This window comes from Mirounga angustirostris, unplaced genomic scaffold (assembly GCF_029215605.1).
Source record: "Mirounga angustirostris isolate CCGP_5_RB_7025 unplaced genomic scaffold, mMirAng1.0.hap1 SCAF_1, whole genome shotgun sequence".
Taxonomy (NCBI): domain Eukaryota; kingdom Metazoa; phylum Chordata; class Mammalia; order Carnivora; family Phocidae; genus Mirounga; species Mirounga angustirostris.
Genome location: NW_026991709.1, coordinates 175001660 through 175024175, shown reverse-complemented (window position 1 = coordinate 175024175; position 22516 = coordinate 175001660). Strand labels below are relative to the sequence as shown.

The 22516-nt window shown below is 38.1% G+C and overlaps 1 protein-coding gene across 2 annotated transcripts in view; it reads right to left on the bottom strand.

The window, feature by feature from the left end:
- The window catches only part of CNTN3 (contactin 3), a 339295-nt gene that overhangs the window by 241632 nt on the left and 75147 nt on the right, over positions 1-22516 (bottom strand). For both annotated transcript variants that reach the window (XM_045863787.2, XM_064593591.1), the window contains exon 2: positions 15191-15325. In XM_045863787.2, coding sequence (XP_045719743.2) covers positions 15191-15245 — 55 coding nt within the window. In that variant the 5' untranslated portion in view covers positions 15246-15325. The remainder of the gene's footprint in view (positions 1-15190; positions 15326-22516) is intronic.

Here is a 22516-nt window from a genome sequence, read left to right as displayed (position 1 = left end):
TTTCTCTCTTCTCCCATAATAGGAATAATGTCCACAGCACCGAGTATTCTAAATTTGCTTTGCTGCAAAATCAAGCAAAATGAAAAAAAAAAAAAAAGCATTTGTGGCATTGTAAATGCTGCAGTATCATTTCTTAACTAAAGATAGATGGCTACTCAGAAACCCATGTAGTATATTGTTCAACAGCCAATTCTTCACAATTATCCACATAAATATGGTCTGTATATGACCCCTTCGTACGTTTTTTTATACATATGTCTGAGTTTAAGGATCATTCACATGTATGCACACACTCACAGGGTGGGAATGAAAAGCTCTCATTTCCTATTCAAGAAGTCAGGGAAGGTATTTTAAAATCCTATAAAAGAACAACTTGGTAATGAAAAACTTATTTGGAGACTAAAAATCCAGGAGTTCTACTTCAAAAACTTAAGGCTGATATAAAACTCCATGTAGACTGCCGTCTGCCTTTAAAATCCCCTGGTGGCACATCCAGACTGCACTTTACGTCGCAGAGGTTCTAAGAACAAGAGGGACTATGTGACGGTGCCATGAACAGTGGAACAGGGAAATACTGTCCCCAGTAGTCACATGTTCTTTGAATAATACTTGAAACCTAGTAGCGCTACATATCAACAGGCAACACCAAGCAATATCACAATGGCAGCAAGTGATCCCAGAGTGGCTGGATTCCTTAAGTCCAGCCAAGAGCAGCATTCAACAGCCTTCCTTGCTCATAGGACGGAAAGGAGCAAATAACGCGCTTGGAACATGCTTGGAATAAACCATGACCAAGTCACCAGAGCCAATGAAAAGAGCAGCCTACACATTCCACTCTCTCACATCAGCAGACCCTATAAAGCGATCCAGGTCAAAAACTGAATGGAGTCACAGATTCAGAGAATATGGATTCATGAGTCACCATGTCACTGCGCAGACCGCACACCTCTGCAGCGGGTCCTTGACTTTTCTTTCTTGACCACCTTCCACAAACAAATCATGAGTCTCTGATCACTATGCAGTAAGTCCAAGAAAAGAGTAGTTTGTTCTGTGTACAAGTCTCCCAAGGTCACTCATCATAAGTCAAGGCTCGGGTCTACCAGAATGAAGAGACAGTGCTCTCCTTTCCCTTTTTTTTTTTTTTAAGCTGTCCTTTTAGTTAAAAGGAACAAATTGCTTCCTGTTTAAATGACAGGTGGGAATATTACTTTTGTCTCCAGCAGTCCCATAAATAAGAAGAGTAAACCCAGATAATATAAAGAGAAAGTAGTAAGTCAAATACCAAGATAAGAGCTTAATCCCTTAGCTGCCAGGTAGAACTTGAAAGAGGAAGCATTTTGGTAAATCTAATGGCCTGCTAGAGGAATAGGAGGTTTTTTGCCTTCCTTTTGCCCCCCGCCCCCCCGCCAACATCACATTTGTTGTTTTTCTTCTTTTTAACCAATAAATATCCACGATGTAGCATCACCAAGAAGCACATTGTTTTACACTCAGTACATGCTTTTCAGATACAGATAGCCTGTTGTGCAAAGATTTCATTATCACTAGTATTTTCATCTTAACCATGTACCATGAATTTTATGAATAGCAGTACTGGAATGACACAAAATTTCACACTCAAACTTGTAGTGCAATGGTAGAGTTATTTTAGGTTCCATTTGTTGCATCAATGATTTGATTAATGACAAAAAATTAATAAATAATAAGGTTACAGAATCATTTTCCTGTATATACTTGTTTACTGCCAGACAGATAAATTCAAACATTTCATCCACGTCTGTAAATCATTTGCCTTCTTGTTTTCACTAACACTGTTCAGAGAAATTAATGTGGTGTGTCTTGTGGTCATTGGGAGTTGACCTTATGTAAAAACAGAAGAATACTGGCAATCGGTGGACAATTAGCGAAACTGGCTAAGCCTTTCCTTGCCTCAGCTGACAAATAAAAACTCCAGAATCTGTTCAATAATGTGATACTGCTTGAAAACTATGAAAGTCGTATCACAAAACATAAAGTAACTATCTCCTCCTGTAGTTTTTTCAAATCACAGACACAGATACTTATATATGTTAAGATGCATACATAATTTGGTTGTTCCCTTACTGCACATTGTCCTCATAAAGTAATCTGAAATTTAAAAATATCTCTATCTAAAACAGCATCCCATATTACATATCTAATCAGAGTTCTGTCACTTGACATTGTCTCAAACTTAAAGTGCTGGCTGATATTCAAAGGAAGCAACATGCAGAAGTGAGCCTAAATTGTATTTGCATATCTCATTCATGCACATGAAAAAAGGGCACATGACAAGTTAGGGCTCACTGCAACACAAGAACAAAGAGCCCGGCTATTTTTCAAATTAAAATATTCTGCAGTTTTTGAGTTAGGGTTTGGCTTTGCAAGTAATATGGAAGCAGAACTGGTCCCTCTGAATGGACATTTTCTTATGTCTATCTAATACTTGAATTTACACAAGTATATGGCCAGGGTTGGGGGTGTGGGTGAGGCTCTAAAAGGATGGATGGTCAATGGCAGGTTGCCCTAGGAAGTCAGGGAGGGGATTCCCAAGGAATACCCTTGCAGGTTTTTCACTGCTAGAGTGCTTGAATGGTATGTTAAGCAAAAAGAAAAGTTTTAAAACTTCGAGGAAACAGAAGATAGAAAATATGTGGGAACTGGACACTACACAGTTGATGTGAGAATTAGAGAAAAACATGGTGGTCATTATTTTTACACAAGCTTAAACAGATGGACTGCAACTGGTAACAGTGAGGAAATGGTCTATTTCCACACAGATGAGTATTTTTATATAATCAAACTCATATAATGATTAGCAAGATGGTACAAATATAGTATAAGGAAATGCACATGATGTTTAAGGACCCAATCTCCCAAACACTCAGCAGTAGGAAAGATGAATCAGCAAGAGCTCCTTGAAGTAATAAACATTAGTACGTGCTCACAATTCATTCCAGGAAAGCAATGTATGGTTTTTAAAAGGGAAAGACAAAATAGACACAGAAGCCAGGACTAAGACTTATCAATCATCAATCCCACTGAATAACAAATGGGATTCTGATCCCCTAAGCCACTTGGCACATCAAGGCAATTTCTGGCTACATATCACCAGTGAAGCGTCATTTTTTTACTTAGGAGTAGCTCTGTATTGAAAGAACCACTTTCCTTTCAGTAGCCCAACCTCCCTGGGACACTTCAGTTTCTGTCCATTCTCTGAAGCCTATTCACCTTAAGAGCAGCAGAAAGAAGTGGCAAACATACAGAAATGTTTTTAATAGACAACTCCTTCCAATGTACACCTGGGCTGTCATGCACAGACACACCTGTCTTCTAAATGCTGGTCAATATCAATACTCTCCAGAAGGAAACATTTGGTGTTTTTTTTTTTTTTTTTTCTGTAAAAGAATCTACAACACACCATACTCAGAAAAGGCTTAGTGCAGTTCAAAGCTTCAGAGGGGGAAATTTAGGCAATCTAGATCAAGAACCCACTGGGCCAGTAACTGGCCATGTACTGGGGGGGGAAAGGGATCCCAATAAACCACACTATTCTAATTTACAAGATGGGCATGGCCTGGAATACGTTAAGTGTATGTACAAAAATATATGCATGTGTATGGATATAAATATAACCCTGTTTTATCAAAGATTACTGTTATCAATGTATTTTCTTCCTTCCTTACCAAGTATTTCTTCCTTAAAGGTTTGCAATCCCGTAATTCAGGACCTCTTCTTTATTTTTCTAAAGATTTATTTATTTATTTGAGAAAGAGAGAGAGCACGCACATGTAAGCATGAGTGGGAGGGGCAGAGGAAGAGAAAATCTCAAGCAGAATCAGCACTAAGTGTGGAGCCCAGTGTGGGGCTCCATCTCACAACCCTGAGGTTTTGACCTAAGTCAAAACCAAGGGTCAGATTCTCAACCAACTGCACCACCCAGGTGCCCCAAGGGCTTATTGTTCACAAGTCTTAGCAGCTTTTTCTAACTCCATCTTCTTCCAACTCTCTTTTTTCCTGAAATAATTCCTCAACTTCCTCCTTATCTTGCTGACTTGGAGGAGATCTTCCATATCTTTGCTCTGTCCTTCCTTCCTTCTCATACCTGACCCTGGGTTCGGTCTGCCTCTTCTAACTCTCCATCCATCATCCTTAAACAGGCTCCCCAGTTGCTATCACAATGAAAACCCCTCCCCATCTCGATCTCCTGCTGGGATACCATGTGCTCCCCACCCCACCCCCCAACACTGGGATCTAATCTTTTAACAGACTTGCAACTCATACCACCCACTCTTTGAACATCTCAAAACTCAGTATGCTGAAAACACATCCAAATCCTTGCCTCCTTCTGTGAAAAGTCTTTGACAATCTCTTCTCCCTCACCAGGTACAACCATCCAATTGTTTGTCATACCTTTTCAGTTTCAACTCTGTCATTTCTCCCATCTCCAGTCTTACTTTTATGACTCCAACTGCCCTAATTTGGGCATAAGTTATCCCTCACTTCATGTACCACGATAACCCCAAGGCAGGTCTTTTCTTTTAGTTTTTCTTCCTTCCAATCTATCCTACAAATATCCTTTGGGGGCAACAGTCTTACACCAAAGTCAAGACGCTATCATTCCTTGCTTAACAATTTCTAACCCCACCCTTTTTTTCTTTTAGCCTTTTCTCTACCACTTCTCCTCAAGTGTCCTAAGGGCACAGAGCCTACATCTGTAATTTCCAGTGGAAACATGACTATACTTGATACCATATCATATAATTGAAATTTGCTGAGTAGAACTTAAGTGTTCTCATAAAAAAAAAGATACATGGCACATATAAAATCTGCATTGTCTAGAAATAAAAAGGAAAATAGGTGAAATTAGTTTTAATCATGTATTATAAATAACCCAATATATTAATATTATTTCAATATTCAGTCAATATAAATATTGCTAATGGGATATAATCTATTCATTTTTCAAAATATGTCTTTGAAATTCAGTATTTTACACTTAAAATAAATCTCAGTTCAGATTAGCCATACTTCAAGTGCCCAATAGTCACACGTGGCTACCATATTGGATAGTGTAAATCTATAGAAATATGGCCTGGGTTTGAAATGTGGTTAATAGGGCATGCAACTTTAGGCAAGGTAGTAATCTCTCTGTACCTCAGTTTCTTTCTATTCTATAAAGTAATAATATTTATAATAATACCTATCTCAAAGGGTCATTGCAATAATTAAATAAATTAACCCAAACAAATCGCTTAAGTTGGGGCTGACATGCAAGGACACTTCAATATACATTAATTGTCATTATAATCAAAGCTATTCCATACTTGCCATGTACAGCCAGCATCCAATTCCATGTTACACTTTTCTCCACACTTAAATAATCCTTCCTGCCTGTTATGGGCTGAATGTTTGTGTCCTCCCCAAAATCCTATGTTGAAGCCCTATCCCCCAATTTAACAGTATTAGGAGGTGGGGCCTTTGGTAGGTAGTAAGACTTATATGAAGCCATGAGGATAGGGCCCTCATGAAAAGATTAGTGTCCCTATAAGAAGAGACCAAAGAGCTTCATCTCCCTGCCATGTAAGGACCTACCAAGAAGACAGCTGTCAGCAAGCTAGGAATAGTGACCTCACCAGGAAGTGAATCAACTGGCACCGTGACCTTGGATGTCTCAGCCTCCAGAATTATGAGAAATAAATTTCTGTTGTTAAAGCCACCAGTCTACGCAACTTGAACAGACTAAGACATTGCCCCATTCTCTTAGATTATGCCCAATTTTAACATAATGGTTATATCCATGGGCTGAGAAGTGAGGCTGTCTTATAGACTGGTTTCTAAATTCCGGCTCAAACCTTTGTTAGTTCATGTGAATTTTAGAAAATTCCTTAACTTGTGAGAGCCATCGGTCCCTCATTTATAAAACAGGGATAACAACAGTATAAAGCTCAGAAGGTTGCCAAAAGAATTAAATGATATAATCCATACAAGGCCCTGAGCTTAATGCTTGGCATGAAGTAAAGCACTCAATACATGTTAACTCTAATTATTATTACTTTAAGACCCAGCTCAAATGCTGTCTTCCCCATGAATATTTTCCCTTCTTCATTTTTTAGAGATTTATTTATTTATTTGAGAGAGCATAGCAGGGAGGGACAGAGAGAAAGGGAGAGAGAGTCTTAAGCAGACTCCGTGCGGGAGTGTGGAGCCCAATATGGGACTCAGTCTCACAACCCTGAGACCATGACCTGAGCCAAAACCAAGAGTTGGATGCTTAACCGACTTTACCACCCAGGTGTCCCAACCTTCTTCATTTCTATAAGTTCTCCCTTCTGAGAACTTCCATTTCATTCCAGTCTTTTTTTTTTTTAATTTTATTAATTAATTGCAGTGTTTTGTTTTTAAAAAGATTTTATTTATTTATCTGACAGAGAGAGACACAGCGAGAGAGGGAACACAAGCAGGGGGAGTGGGAGAGGGAGAAGCAGGCTTCCGGCAGAGCAGGGAGCCTGATGCGGGGCTCAATCCCAGGACGCTGGGATCATGACCTGAGCCATTCCAGTCTCTTTTACCAGCATTTTTCTTAAAAAGGATTTTAAATCTTAGCATTTTTCTTCTCTGTTTACATGTGCCCCCTTTCCTTCCTAGACAGACAGCAACCTAATCCATCTTAGCCTCCTCTATGCCATTTATTGCAATGCCTTGCACAAGACAGACATTCAGGAAATGCCTGCTGAATGGCTGTTCAAAAAGATAACCTGGGTTGCAATGTGTGGGATGTGCTGGAGAAAGGAAGGGAAAGAAGGCAACGAGATGAAGAGCAAGGTTAGGGCAATAGTTCAAGTGAAAGATAATAAAGACTGGAGCGGACTACAGAAAACTGAACTGCAAGTGGTGAAAACAGAGAAGAATGACAAGGAAGTGTAACTTAGGGACACCCTCTGTCACAGCATCAACACTGCCTTCTCTCTGCTCATATGTATATTTGTAAGATGGATACTACTGATCAAAATCAAGATTCCTTTTGTTGTGCCTTGCATAAATGCATACACGTTTGTGCATGTGTGTGTCTTATACTCAAAGTTTGCGATTATTGATGAGTTAATAAAGACTGTACCCCTACATAGCAGAAACCCAATCCTTTTAGCTCTGCTAAAAGCTCATGCAAGGACAAAATATGCACAGGGACACTTAAAAACACTTTTATGTGATGAGTACTTTAAGACAGCTTATCACTTAGGCAATAGTCAATTAAGTTGGTTTCAATGAGCACTGCATCTCCAGGAGTCAGTGAATTAATCAGAAGATACATTTGAGACAACAGCTACTTTAAGAGTTAAATAAAATTGTGGGTTTTATTTAATCTTACGCGTTTCGTGAACTCTAATAGCATTTCCAAGGCATGTTATTTTGTAAGTCCCCCAAACGCTTTCCTAGCCACCATCAAGCTTACAAAAATCCAATATGTGGAGTTATCAATGATCAAGGTTATGAGAACAAAATATACCAACAATGCCTGCCTTGTTTTTCCTCCAGATTTTCACATTCATACTCTGATAAACTGTCAAGATTTAAATGGGATGAAAAGCATTTCAAGATTTAGGGTGCTGCATTTGAGGGGGATGATTTGAAATAAGTTTATCGGTGAAAACGAGGATGTCAAGAGTGCCATCAAATCATATTACACTGCACACAAATACCACAGAAGAAATGACAGTCATTTGAGTTTATGGCAACAGTGTACTTGAAGGGCCACATCCAACACTACAGACTCGTTCTCTACATGATTACAAGGGGGGTGTCATTAAACTGATTGAAAAATATTCCTCAATTACTTCAGGGAGGACTTAAAAAGTTCATTTTGCTTTTAAAGCTTTCCTTAGCCACGACGGGGATGAAAGACTAGCACAGAAAGTGATTCACATTAAGGTGACAAAGAACAGGATGGAACGTGTGATTCAGGCACTCAAAGATGTCATGTCCTCTGCCCACAAACTAGTGCCTTTAAAACAAGCAAAGGGTATGATTTTCAAATGCAGCCCAAACACGTGAATTTTGTTTGTATTGTTGGTAGATGTTGTCCATTACTGAATCTATAGTGTTAAAGGAAGCCAAGGCTCATGTTTGGTGATCATATATTTCATCTTTAATTACAGTATCAACAGTTATTAAGAAATTAATCAAGATGGGGCACCTGGGTGGCTCAGTCGTTAAGCGTCTGCCTTCGGCTCGGCTCATGATCCTAGGGTCCTGGGATCGAGCCCCGCTTCAGGCTCCCTGCTCAGCCAGGAACCTGCTTCTCCCTCTCCCGCTCCCCCTGCTTCTGTTCCCTCTCTAGCTGTCTCTCTCTCTGTGTCAAATAAATAAATAAAAAATCTTTAAAAAAAAAAAAAAGAAATTAGTCAAGATGATCTGAATCATCTCATAAAGCATAATCTAGGGTCTCAGTTACAACACATTCAGGGACACGACGAGGGGCATAGGCTGCCTTCGTGATTCTTGAAAGAGGCAAACAAAGTTTCGGGGTTAATACAGCCCTGCAGAATAGAGACTAGGCCAGGTTAGGGGAGTAGGTGTGATGGGGGGAGGAGGGTATTTACTGCTTTTTATGCTGTTTAAGCCAGGAGTGGGGCCATGTAAGTACAATATCACGGAAGAGCTGGTTTCTTCTGCTATCTCTGATCTGTATGCACAGAATCAGCATTTCCCCCAGGCTGGTTTTTCTGATGATTACAGGATGGCCACCTGCAGCAATCAGGGTTTTAGGATTCATTACTCAGACATACTAGGAGACAGGGCACTTTCTACAAAGTTTGAACAAAAAGTTATGGCCAAAAAACTGCCACGAGCTCAGCAGCTGAGACCAATCACTGGGGCTAATGAGACAGGTCCATCTTGGGAGCTTCGCGTGGTGCCAATCTCGTCCGAGCCTCATGGCTGTTTCGTGACTGCAGACCAGAGTGGGTGCTGGAGCCACTACCACAATATCCAGTAGAAGAAGGTTAAGGACAACTGAAGATCATCCTCCCTTCTCAGATTAATGGCTACTTACGTTCACAAATAATTTTTAGGTATTACAAAGTATTAGTAGATCCCAACACACTGGTTATTCACTAGAATTTGATGAAATAAGAACCCCTTGGAACTTCTACAGAAATATGATATTTTCCATTTTGGTGTTTTAACTGGGCATCAATAATGCGTTCAGTTATCCAAGGAAATGTCTCTTTCCAAGCCAAGATGTCCATCAACAGATGAATGGATAAAGAAGATGTGATACACACACACACACACACACACACACACACACACACACTGAAATATTATGCAGCCATCAAAAGGAACGAGATCTTGCCATTTGCAATGACATGGATGGAACTGGAGGGTATTATGTTGAGCGAAATAAGTCAATCAGAGAAAGACATGTATCATATGACCTCACTGATATGAGGAATTCTTAATCTCAGGAAACAAAACTGAGGGTTGCTGGAGTGGTGGGGGGTGGGAGGGATGGGGTGGCTGGGTGATAGACATTGGGGAGGGTATGTGCTATGGGGAGTGCTGTGAATTGTGCAAGACTGTTGAGTCACAGATCTGTACCTCTGAAACAAATAACACATTATATGTTAACAAAAAAAAAGAAGAAGATAGCAAGAGGGGAAGAATGAAGGGGGGGAAATCAGAGGGGGAGATGAACCATGAGAGACGATGGACTCTGAAAAACAAACTGAGAGTTCTAGAGGGGAGGGGGGTGGGAGGATGGGTTAGCCTGGTGATGGGTATTAAAGAGGGCACATTCTGCATGGAGCACTGGGTGTTATACTCAAACAATGAATCATGGAACACTACATCAAAAACTAATGATGTAATATATGGTGATTAAGATAACATAATAATAATAAAAAAAAAAAGAAATGTCTCTTTCCAAAAGACTTGTACTTACTCAGCTAGTCCCGCTAGAGGACTAAAACTAAAAACACAATAGAATATAGTCTGTGAAGTCTAGAATTTCCACATGGATTGATTCAGGGCTTGTCTATGTTCACCAAGCAGTGACACCTGGAATCTGAACTCATCCCACAAAGAATTCAGTATTTGGAGGGAATACACTCTCAGGAAGTATTTACAACTCATCATATGAAATCAAAGAAGTCCCATTATCTTAATTCATTTGGTTTCCTGTTGGTAAAAACATTTGTAAAACTGTCAGGTTTTTATTTCATAAATGTCTAGACCTGTGCTGTCCAAAATAAATAAAAAGCAAGCTACACACATAGTTTAAATTTTCTAGGAGCCACGTTTAAAAAGGTTAAAAGAAACAAGTGAAATTAATTTTAATAATATCTTTCTTTAGCCAAATATATCTAAAATATTATCATCTCAACATCTAATCAATATAAAATTGCTGAGATATTTTAAATCTTAATATTTTTGGTACCAAGTCTTTGAAAATCTGTGTGCACTTTATACTTACAGTACACTCAATATGGACTACAGTTAATGGCTTCCGTATTGGACAATGAACATCTAGAGTTTTAAATATGGTTAAGCAATTGGGGCGCCTGGGTGGCTCAGTTGGTTAAGCGACTGCCTTCAGCTCAGGTCATGATCCCAGGGTCCTGGGATCGAGTCCCGCATCGGGCTCCCTGCTCTGCGGGGAGCCTGCTTCTCCCTCTCCCACTCCCCCTGCTTGTGTTCCCTCTCTCGCTGTGTCTCTCTCTGTCAAATAAATAAATAAAATCTTTAAAAAAAAAATATGGTTAAGCAATTAACTACTAGGTAATCAAGTCATGAGACAACAATCTCCTTGAGTTCCTGGTGATTCTTACCCCATGCCCTATACCCTGACTTTATTCCAGAAAATAAATTATTGAAGTAGTAAGTACTACTGATCATAGCGGGGGACTATACTTTGATTTCAAAGACAAGTAGAAATCTTGATACTACCACAAAGATTAGGAAAATCACTTAAAATCTTAGAGACTGTTCTCCTTGTCTCTAAGATAGAAGTAATAATATCTATCTCACTGTATCTTTGTGAATTAGAGGAGCTAAGTAAAGCACTTCTGCAGTGCCTAGTATAGAGTGAATGAGGTTCCATCTATTAGTATTGTTAGTATTATTAACTTTGCTGTCATTATTATTATTCCTTACTTTTCTGGCTTCTTCTCAAAATGCAGGAGGGTTCTCTTCTCTATCACTCTTTTCTTTTTTCTTTTTTTTAAAGATTTTATTTATTTATTTGCGAGAGAGAGAATGAGAGACAGAAAGCATGAGAGGGAGGAGGGTCAGAGGGAGAAGCCCACTCCCTGCCGAGCAGGGAGCCCAATGCGGGACTCGATCCCGGGACTCCAGGATCATGACCTGAGCCGAAGGCAGTTGCTTAACCGACTGAGCCAACCAGGTGCCCTGTCTATCACTCTTTTCTACTTAGGTCTCTGGCTCTTAAACTTTTTTGACAGCAACTTAGTAAGAAATATATGAAATATCAGGATTCAACACACATATATTAAAAGGAAGGCTCCAGGAGGATTGGGATATTGTTGGTTTTGTTTCATTGTGATATTCCAAAGGCCTAGAAGTGCTCAGCAGAAAATATTTACTAAGTGACCAGTGCATGCTGATATATTCTACTCCAACCCTTTTTAAATCTAATTTACCTATTTTAATAAAAAACACTGGTCATGTTCCACTAAGTTGACTTTTTTACCCACTACTTAGTGGAAAATTGTCACACATGCTTTGTGCTGGATCTTCATTCCACCCACAAGGCACACCTCTTGAAGTGAACAGAGGTAATATGCTCTAAACACAAAGTGACAAAGAGCCTTCAAGTTAACCTCAACTCACCCTTTTCTCTCACACCCCATATCAAATATTTCTCACCCTTTTCTCTCACACCCCACAGCAAATATTCATGATTCTACCTTCAAAATACACCCAAAAGTTGACTACCAACCCTGCTACCACGCCGGAGTCAGCCACCATCACCCCTTGACTGATGACTGCATTAACTTCTAATTGGTGCCTCTGCTTGCTCACTTGCCCCTCCACAATTAATCCACAACACAGTGTCCAGCAATGCCCTTTTAAAAAATAAGTGAGATCAAATCATTTCTCTTTTCCAACTATGCTATGGCTCCTAGGGGCATTTAGAGTAAAAGTTCTAAATATTCTCAGTCATTTACTCATTTTCTGCTACATCCATCCCCACATTACCTCTTGGCTCTCTCCTGTTGCTTCTCTCCTGGTCCAACCATGCTAGCTTTCCTGCTGTTTCTAGAACACTCAGCTTGTCATATATTAGAACCTTTGCACGGACTGTTGACTTTGCCTGGAGCTCTCTTCTCTAAATATCCACAAGGTCAACTTGTTCCCCTCTAAGTCTTTGTTCAAATGTTTCGTTCTTGATGAGGACTTATCTTATTTAAAATGGCAATCCACATCCCAATCTCCCATACTCTCACCATATTTTGCTTCTCTTCCCCATTGCACTATCATCTTCTAACTTGATGTCACTTTCCACCTCACCATGACAAAATGTAAATCCCACAGGACAAAGAGCTCTGTCCATTTCCTTCACTGAAGGCAATGTATGTTGCATAAACAGATGCCAAAAAAGTATCTGTTTAAGAATGAATGAAGCCTAATGTTTTTTGAAGAAAATCAGTCAAATGCATCCTAAGAAAAAGTCCTGGCCAGAAATTACATTTGCCTCTTTGTTGCAGGAGGAAGCGTGCAGAGGGAGAACAGCAGAAGGAAATGAAAAAATGCACAAAATAATGGATAATCAAAAGATTAAATATGAGAAGATAGAAAACGCAAATTATCAAGCATTTGCTGCATTTATCTACTTTATATCATTGGCTAAACACCACTCTAAGTAAGCAAATTCCCACATGTGTTTTTGCTTGCCATTTGTTATAAGATAGTCCCTATACCATGAACAGAGTTTCAACTTTAATACATAAACTGCATTGGTTAGCAGAATATCACACTCACAAACCTTTTTTTTTTTTTTAAGATTTTATTTATTTATTTGACAGAGAGATAGAGAGTACAGATAGGAAGAGTGGCTGGCAGAGGGAGAAGTAGGCTCCCCGCTGAGCAGGGAGCCCGACGTGGGGTTCGATCCCAGAACCCTGGGATCATGACCTGAGCCGAAGGCAGACGCTTAACGACTGAGCCACTCAGGCGCCCCACACTCACAAACCTTTTAATCTAAATTTTAGAGATCCTAGAGGAGTACCAAAGTATGTAAAGTACTATATAAAATCAGTGCTCTTTAGAAAATTGGTAAGAGCCCAATTCTTCTCTATAATTATAAAAATTACCACTTCTCTAAATAACACTCTACATAAAATTTATCATACATTAATCCAATTCTTCCTCACAAATCCTTACAGATTTTTTATCAACATATCCAGAGAATCAAGTTGACCTTTAAAGTGTTTTATGATGCCTTAACATTTTAGCAAAATGGACACTGCTTTTCTTATAAATTTGCTCAAAAATATGTAAAACATTTCTCAAAATGCTGAAACAATCAATGCAAACTGGACATGGCGTAAAATTACAGCGGAAAAATTTAAGCCATTGATAAAGTGATCTCGTTTTCTGTCACTACTTCCACTTCCTGCATATATCTTCTTTTCAATTAATTGGGAAATTTCAAGGTTGCTCTATGAAAGTTGATACAGTGAGTAGTAACACTGCTGTAGTATAATCCCTTTCATTTTGGTCCCCTCTACAACAATAGAACTCAAATTTGAAATTGTGTAAATGAAAAAAAAGAATCCAAGAAAAGAGTATTTTAGTCTAGATATCTGTGTTGATCTTTCTCCAATGATCACTTGAAAAGGCAAACATCTATAAATATTTGGTCCTTCTTCCCTAAATGCAGCTTAGTAGCTGACAAAGATAATAATTTAGAAGCAAGACTGAGACATCACAGGGGAAAACCCATTTAAAAGAAACAAAAACTTTAAAAGTCGGGGGTTTTAATTTATAATCTCTTACTGATTATGAATTTTTGCCATATATTTTCATTTAAATATGTGAAAAAATGTTTTAAGTTTGACATAGGAGCTCAAAAATCTACTCCAATATATGCACATCTTCAAGTAATGTGTTTAATCTGACAATACATTTGTCCTCATTCCACACCAATTTTGTCCTCTTAGAAAAGAAAAATGACAGGTTACTTTTGTAATTAGTTTCCTTAGGTATAATAAAGAAATTGTGCTTAGGTAGAAAATTGGCTGTCTCCTCAAGAGATGGGCGCTGAATTTTTTAGGGGTGAGAGGTGATGATCTCTGAACTTATTTTCAGATGGTTGAGTCAAATAAATAAACAAATAAAAGGAAAAACACACACATGGACACATGGACAGAACAAATACAGTAAAATGGTATAATATTCAAATAAAAAACATATAAATGGCATGTATGTGTATATTCATTATACTATTTTTTCAGCATTTTAGGCGCTGGTTAATTTTTATAGTACAAAGAAGGACAACATTAAAGAAACCAAAAAAATTAATAGTAGTATATATACCACTTTATTTTTAAAAAATTTTCTTTTATTTCACCATTCCTCCAGAAAACGAAACAAAAAGGAAATATATCAAATAACTTATAATAGATGCTTTCATATAACCAATATATAAGACTTATTCCTTTTTCTATTTTGTTCTAGATTCAAAATTCTCCAAAAATTAAAAAAGAAAACAGTCTATGTTAATTTTTGATTCCTAAAGTAAGTTATCTGCAGTAAAAATCGTATTCTTTTTAAGATTAGATATGAAAATAGTGGCGTTTTTTAAAACATATTCTCCCTTATATTCTAGAGATTACAACTTTTAGCTCTTTTTGGGAAAAAAGTCATAAATTAACATTCTCAAATTCTGATTAACTGTTATAGTTATAATACTACAGTAAGTTTGTATTATTAGGTTTCCTTATATTTGCCATGGAGATAGAAAGGCTTATAAAAATAAGGGAGTTGGGAAGAGAATCCAATTTTCAGAAGAGAATTAAAACTTTCTTTCTGGCAAAAATATTTGTTTCTCTTTGCTACTGGTGGAGTATTATTTCAACATTTAAAAACTACTAACATATGACTCAAGTATAGTTCTAACCTCAATTTAGAAAATACAGCTTATTGTTACCTCCTAGGCAGCCAATGAATGAAAGCAGGATCAACTGTTTCCATGACAACATCATCTTTAATTGCCAAAAGCAAGAGTAACTCTTGTCCAGTCTCTGATGAACAGAATGCTTTGTCTTCAGGTAAATCCTTTAATCTGTAAAATATATGTACAAAGAAGTTAGACTTAAGAAAAAAAGTTACTTCAAACAATAGATTTTCTTCTTATCATAAAACTGTATCATTCACAGCCACTCAAAATCCTAAAATGAAACAAACCTTATGATACAAAAGAGAAGATGTATGAAATGTAGTTACTTTGAAAACAGTTTACGTGTGGCACCTGAGTGGCTCAGTCAGTTGAGGGTCCGACTCTTGATTTCAGCTCAGGTCATGATCTCAGGGTCGTGAGATCGAGCCCTTCGCTGGGGTTTAGAGCCGAGCATGGAGCCCGCTTGGCATTCTCTCTCTTCCTCCCCCCCTCCCCGGCTTGCACTCTCTCTCTCTCTCAAAAAAAAAAAAATAATTAATTAAAAAAATAAAAACACTTTATGTAACTGATATGCAGATGGAAGTAGCTTCACGGAATTATAAATGTTCAACAATACTGAAGTATTAAATATTAACATATTAAATATTCAAACTTTTGCTAGATAATTAGAACAAATAACATATTACCCTAAAATTCTAACTTTTCTCATTTTCTCTAATGATAACATTTTGGTGAAACTAAGAGTCAAATATGCAGATATATTTAAGCACCATTTTCATTGTCTCTGAATCCCTAATAAGACATATAAATTATAAATAGCATTATCAATGCTCATATTAAGCCTATTTTTTTTCAGAGACAACTGCAGAAAGCCCCCAATTACATATGCTGCATAAAACAGATCAAAAAATGCTAATGGTGAAAATTGTTCAGGCTGAGAATCTTGCAAATGAAACCATTTTCTTCTTTCTTTCTTGAATTTTCATGAACTTCAATGTGCTGATTGAGAGAAAATAATTACGTGGATACCTTGCCTTACTTTCAGTGGCCATTTAAAACTAGTTCAAGTGCATGGTCAATGATCAACTAGGCTAGATATATACACCTAAAATTGGAGAATCTTTTCTGGCCTGCTCAAACTCAGCTGGTTCCGTACACGGGAACTGATGACTTTGACTATCATTCACATTAGCAGAAAAGGTGTAAAACTCTGATTCAGCAGCTGCTATGGATTGGGCTGTATTAGTTGTTGCTGAGCAAGAGAGAGATATCTCAGCTTTCTTAAGACAGTGGTGGTTTATCAAGGGATCCTGATTTGTGATGTATTTGATCGGAATGAAGTGTGTCCAGATAACAATTTTGATAGTGAAAATATGACAACTTGCAAGTTATGTACTTAAAATAATATATTAAATCAGTCATTCCTCTAGTAATGTTGTTCTTGTGCACTTGTAATCTAATGTATGTTCTTGTGTGGGAAGTAAGAGGTGGGATCGTGACAAAAATACCAGGATTTGGGTATGACTTAATCCATGGGAATCTGAAACAGGTGGAAATACAATTGAGAATTACTGTTCTAAGAAGTGCAAGTGAGTAACTTACACCATCAGGGCATCTATGACCATCTCTCACCAGCCCCAATACTACAAACTGCATATATCTTGGGTTCCCCTAATACAAACACTGCTAAATGAATTCAAATGCAAGCAGTCTGGGTGGTAAAGGACAAGAAGAGTCAGGGTATGGTGAAAGGAGACGGGGAAGAAGGAAGCCAATAAAGGGTAAGAAATAAACCCACTAATCCCTGTGTTTGACAGGACCCTATTCTTACCGGGGAAACTCTAGAGGTCCAGTCCAGGTAGAATGTATGCCTCAGAGTCATCCAAGACTTATTTGGAGTTGCCCAGAGTTATCCTTGCCAATGGGACTTCTCGCCTCTCACTGGGGGAACAAAATAGCTCCAGAGGCCAAAAACATGCCTTCAGGTAAAGAAATGCATATGCTGGCAACTGGAAGTGGTGTGTGCACTGAAGAGATGAAAAACTAGAGGGTATGTGTGGAGCAGACGTAGTGTCTATTACAGCAGGCACATGAACCTGAGAGTTTTTGAAGCTATCTTCAACAAAAGACTGAGGGCCAAAATTACTCAATGATTTAAGTACAGAAGTGAGGACACACGTTCTACCACAATCGATTGTTACACTGCTCAAGCTTTTCCAGCGGCTGTTTCCCCGCTTGGATCAAACGCTTTCGGATCCCAAGCCTTCCTTCTTTTATTCCTTCTCAATCATGACACATTTTATGTCCATATGTTTTCAATTACTAACTTGAATGATAACTGAACTCATTCTAGATTATATTTAACTTAAAACTAACATCCACGAATGCTATAATCTCCTTCTAATCATGCATGCAAGGAAAGTAGTCCAGAAATCATGAGAAGGATAACACAAACTATACAAACTCACACACACACATACACATAAACATGTGTGCGTGCACACAAAGTAGAAAAGCAAGAAATTTAAAAAAAAATCTCAAATAAAATACAATGGCAGTTAGTCAGAGAAGGCATGGAAACATGAAATGCAATGATATTATACAGGATGTGTCAGATTCATAAAAAATTCAAGAGTGATTGCAAGATATATTAAAGTCTGGAGACAATGGCTAAGTTTTAAATAGAGGAAAGGCTTGAGGAGTATAACAGTGATTGAACTGGTATCTCCTCCTTTGAGGACTTAAAGCTAAGTTTATACACTAAATCGAGCTCGGAAAGAATATGGTGATAACAAACGTAAAAAGAACAAGTAGTTGGAATCTTCAAGAAAAAAGAAAAGACAAACTTTAACAAAGCAACATGTAGCACCATCATCGTAATCATTACTAAAAAGCATCCAAGGGCAACTGACTGGCTCAGTTGGTAGAGCATGCGACTCTTGATCTCATGGTCAGGAGTTCAAGCCCCATGTTGGGCATAGAGCTTACTTTAAAAAATAATAAACAAACAAACAAATAAATATATTATTTATATTATTTTTTAATATAAATATATTTTAAAAAAAGCACATCCACATAAATATGAGAGGCATTGCTCTGTCATATAGAAAACAAAATGTATGGCCTCTGTTCTGACATTGCAATGGAGAAAGAAAATATTATAAACACTTATAAATAGGATAAGGAGAAAATTACTAGATTGATACTCTCTGAAGTTAGGACATAGCTCATCCATCACTAGTTGCTCCAATGTTCCAAACATCCTGTATATGGTAGTAGGCTTTCAAGTTTCAAGTTTTAATGTTTCTTGCTGAGCTTTAAGAACAATGAATAATTCAATTCAGGAGATTAAATCTTTGTACTGGACATCAAGTGAGTGAAAGCATTTCTATTAGAACAAAAAAATAAGTCACAGCTTGGGACCTAGCCATCATTTGAAAATCACTTCAGGAAAATGTGTTTAAAGGCATTAAAAAGATGGTAACTTAAAAAAATATTATTGGGGCATCTGGGTGGCTCAGTCAGTTAAGTGTCTGCCTTCAGCTCAGGTCATGATCCCTGGGTCCTGGGATTGAGCCCTGATCAGGCTCCCCGCTCAGCAGGGAGTCTTGCTTCTCTCCCCCTTCCCAACCCTTGCCATTCATGCTCTCTCTGGTGCTCTCTCTCTCTCTCTCACAAATAAATAAAATCTTTTAAAAATATGTTATCTTCCAGGGCACCTGGGTGGCTCAGTCGGTTGAATGTCCGACTGGAGATTTCAACTCAGGTCATGATCTCATGGGTCATGGGATCGATCGAGCCCTGCTTCAGGCTCCACGCTCAGCAGGGAGTCTGTATGTCCCTTTCTCTCTGCTCCTCTCCCCACTTGCCCTGTGTCTCTCTAAAATAATAAATAAATAAATCTTTTAAAAAATGTTATCTTCCCAACAATGCATCCCCAAAGTAACATGCATATCACTTAAATTTTAAAAGTATAAATGCATTCAAAGAAATTCTAAAGTCTTTTTGAAAACTTATTCATTCAATAAATATTTATTGGGCACCTAATAGGGGCTGGGATTTCAAGACTTAAGGAAGGTAGAGGTGGGGATGGGGTTGTCGGGTCACTGATGATTCCTGTCCTCAGGAATTCCTGCCCACAAGCAGTGAAACATGATTAAAATCATTACAAAGTATTTATGAACTATCCATTGTGAAAGGTATAATATAGGGGTAGAAGATTCTATGAAAGGCTCAATGAGATGGCCCTCATCAGGAAGGTCAGGGAAAGCTCCTCTGAGGAAATAAAGTATAATGGAAGAAAAGAAGAGATTATATATAATCAGAGGTGTGTATGTGTCAAAGGGGAAGGGGAAGAAGAAATTTCCCAGGTATAGACAAATACTTGGTATGGCTTTGAGTTGGTAAAGAGGCTAGTGAGTAGTCACTGTCTGGACCTTCTCGCATCAACTACCACCTCATCTCCCCAAAACTGCCCCAGTACCCCACTCCAACACCCTGGATCCAACACCTAAAGGGTTAATCCCTGGCTCAGCAAGGGGCTTCCAGAATCCTGCTCTAGCCCAGACTGGTCAGTGCCCATGCCCTACTGCTGGTTAAGTATTTTGGCAGTCAGCTCTGGACATAAGGAATAGAATATGCAAAGGCCTTCGGGCTTAAGGGTTCACGGCTTGTTGCTAGAACAGAAAGAAGGCTAATGAGATGAAATGCAGGGGGCCAGGTTGAGTGTGGTATGAAATGAGACTGCAGATGTATAATGTCTGGCTGTAGACCTCATATGCCTGGCTAAGAATATTCCTATCAAGATAAAGCCCTTTGAAAAGTCACTGCAGTGTTAACCAGTAATTGCCATGATTGGATTTGCAATGAACATTCAGATCAGACATATTATAATCTGCATCAGACTTAAACGGATGAAAAGAAAACATTCTGCAACACACCAGTTTCATTCTTACCTTCAAATTCATAGAAATCAGAGGCTAGACAATATTAGGCAAACTATCTGATTTAAGAGAAGAAAAACATATACTCTAATATTCTTATATATGCACACACACACACAAACACACACAGAAACACAATGCATAAGGTGTGAGCATAAAATAAAACCTCATTTAGGAACACTATTTCTAAAAATTATGTTGCTGGTTTTTACTGAGTGCTGAAGTAGGGCATTGACTTTATAAATAATGAAGGTAATTAATACAATCACAACCTGACTTCGCAGCATTGCCGAGTATTGTCACAGAGAGAAGGGACACATAAAAGCTTGTCCCACTTCTGAAATCACCAAGCTAAAATAAATACAAAGGAAGCTACTGAAGCAAGACAAATACAAATCAAAATGTCATCTGCCACATTAAAATATTCTCCTAGTCATAGGGATGTTTTAAATCAAAGAAAAAATAGATAGCCTTTAGAATTTTCTCTGCTAATAGACATTTGCATCTGGGGGCTACCGCTTAATATATTCACAACACGTTTCTCATGGCAAACTTTAAATAGCCCCCAAATTTAGTACATATTGACAACTGCACTATCTATTCTTAATGTCAGCTGAGCTAAAAAAAAAAAAAAAAAATGCTAGACCTTGGACTCAAAACCAAAAATGCTCTAAATAGTTATTCCTGGTTGCTCTAAAAGAGGCCATTTGTGACTTTTGTCACATACTTCACAAAATCGCTACTAAGATTGTGGATCATGAAATATTGATATATATTTATAATATTAAAAGTATATGGGCAACTTTAAATGTAGTCTTGGCAAATGCTCATTGTTAAGTTTCTTTATGGGTTGGAAAGTTTAGGCATGAGAATGATCTGGCTTTGTTTGTATCAGGGTAGTAGGCACCTAATGAGCATTCTCCTTTTCAATGAGACAAACCCTACAGAAATTCTGTCTAGAAGGATTGTGTAACACATCTCTCACATCCACAAAAAGACAACTCTGACTCTGACATCTGAGAAACAGATTCCATTCATTGAATATATATTGTTCCCAACCCCCACCAAAATCCTCCCCCAAAACAACCCTTGAGCAGATTAGAGACTTGTAGTATAGTAAAACATTCAATTATTAATGGATAAAAGTTTGATGCCTATGGGTTTTGTATTAAGAGTCTTCTAGTACTTGTATCAACTCACTATCATGGAATGCAACCACCATACCACAGCAGTCAACTAATAAGTTTAAGGGCTTGATGAGACTGCACATCCTGCCAGATCAGAAATCAGGCATCATCTACCTCCCCTGTTTTCATTCACAATCATCATCATTCATTCATAATCTGCACATCTTCCTGAAATGTAGGTGATCTACTCTGCATACCAAACCTCTTCCCCACTGGAATGAACTGGCAGGGAATGAAATTTATGTGAACATTGGACTCCCAAGTCCAAGATTCTTGACAACTCCATACCCATCCTCCCTACAGTTCACCAATGTTCAGCAGTAAGGAGAGGGGAGCTTATAATGTGCCCAGTCTGATGATATCTTCACAGTTCTGTGTTTACAGTAGTGCAATCAGCAAATACAGCAAATGCCAGCTGGAAGGCATCTCGTGCTCCCGAGGACCCCTACAGCACCTGATCTTACTTCCTTCATGCTCAACATTTTCAACACCTTCCATAACAGTTACTTTGACTATGGCTTCCCTCTTCAACTAGACTAAGATCTGCAAAACAAAAAACAGAACAAAACAACAGTGATTTATAACCTGTTGTAGGTTAAGGCCCCTTCCAAGAATCAGCCAAACCTATGGATTCACCTACCTCCCTACCTGAATACACACAGACTGATATAACTTTTGTACACAATTGCTTTACTACAGTGAAAAATAATTTCTTTCACATAGATATGATATATATATATGCAGGTGTACAAATGTGCATGTGAAGGTATATGTATTTAGAGATTAATTTCTCATTTCTTTGTTCATCCAGAGATTAATAGAGACTATCAAAATAGAATTAAATATAAATTATACAGAGAGAAAAAAATCTGTTTAAAAAATATTCTGAGAAGGCTATTGTTGAAGGCTTGACAAAGAAGCTGAAAGTATGAAGCTATTTTTGGTATGGTGAGGCATGTCATCTCTGACATCCAGTTAGTTTTTTCTTTTGGTCTTTTAGCAATCAGTGTACACAGGCAGAAACACAGCCAGAGTCATGTTGTGTATATACATTGAGTCAATGAGTTGTCTATATAAAAACGTTGCCAGAACACTCTGAGCTGCCTTGTGTTGATTTCGGAGCCACTCTACTTTGTCCCCAACTCAAACATATCTTCCCTGGCAACTCAAAGAGATCTCCCTGTCCTCAATTCAAAGAGATTTGCACTGATGTTATGTCAGGAAAA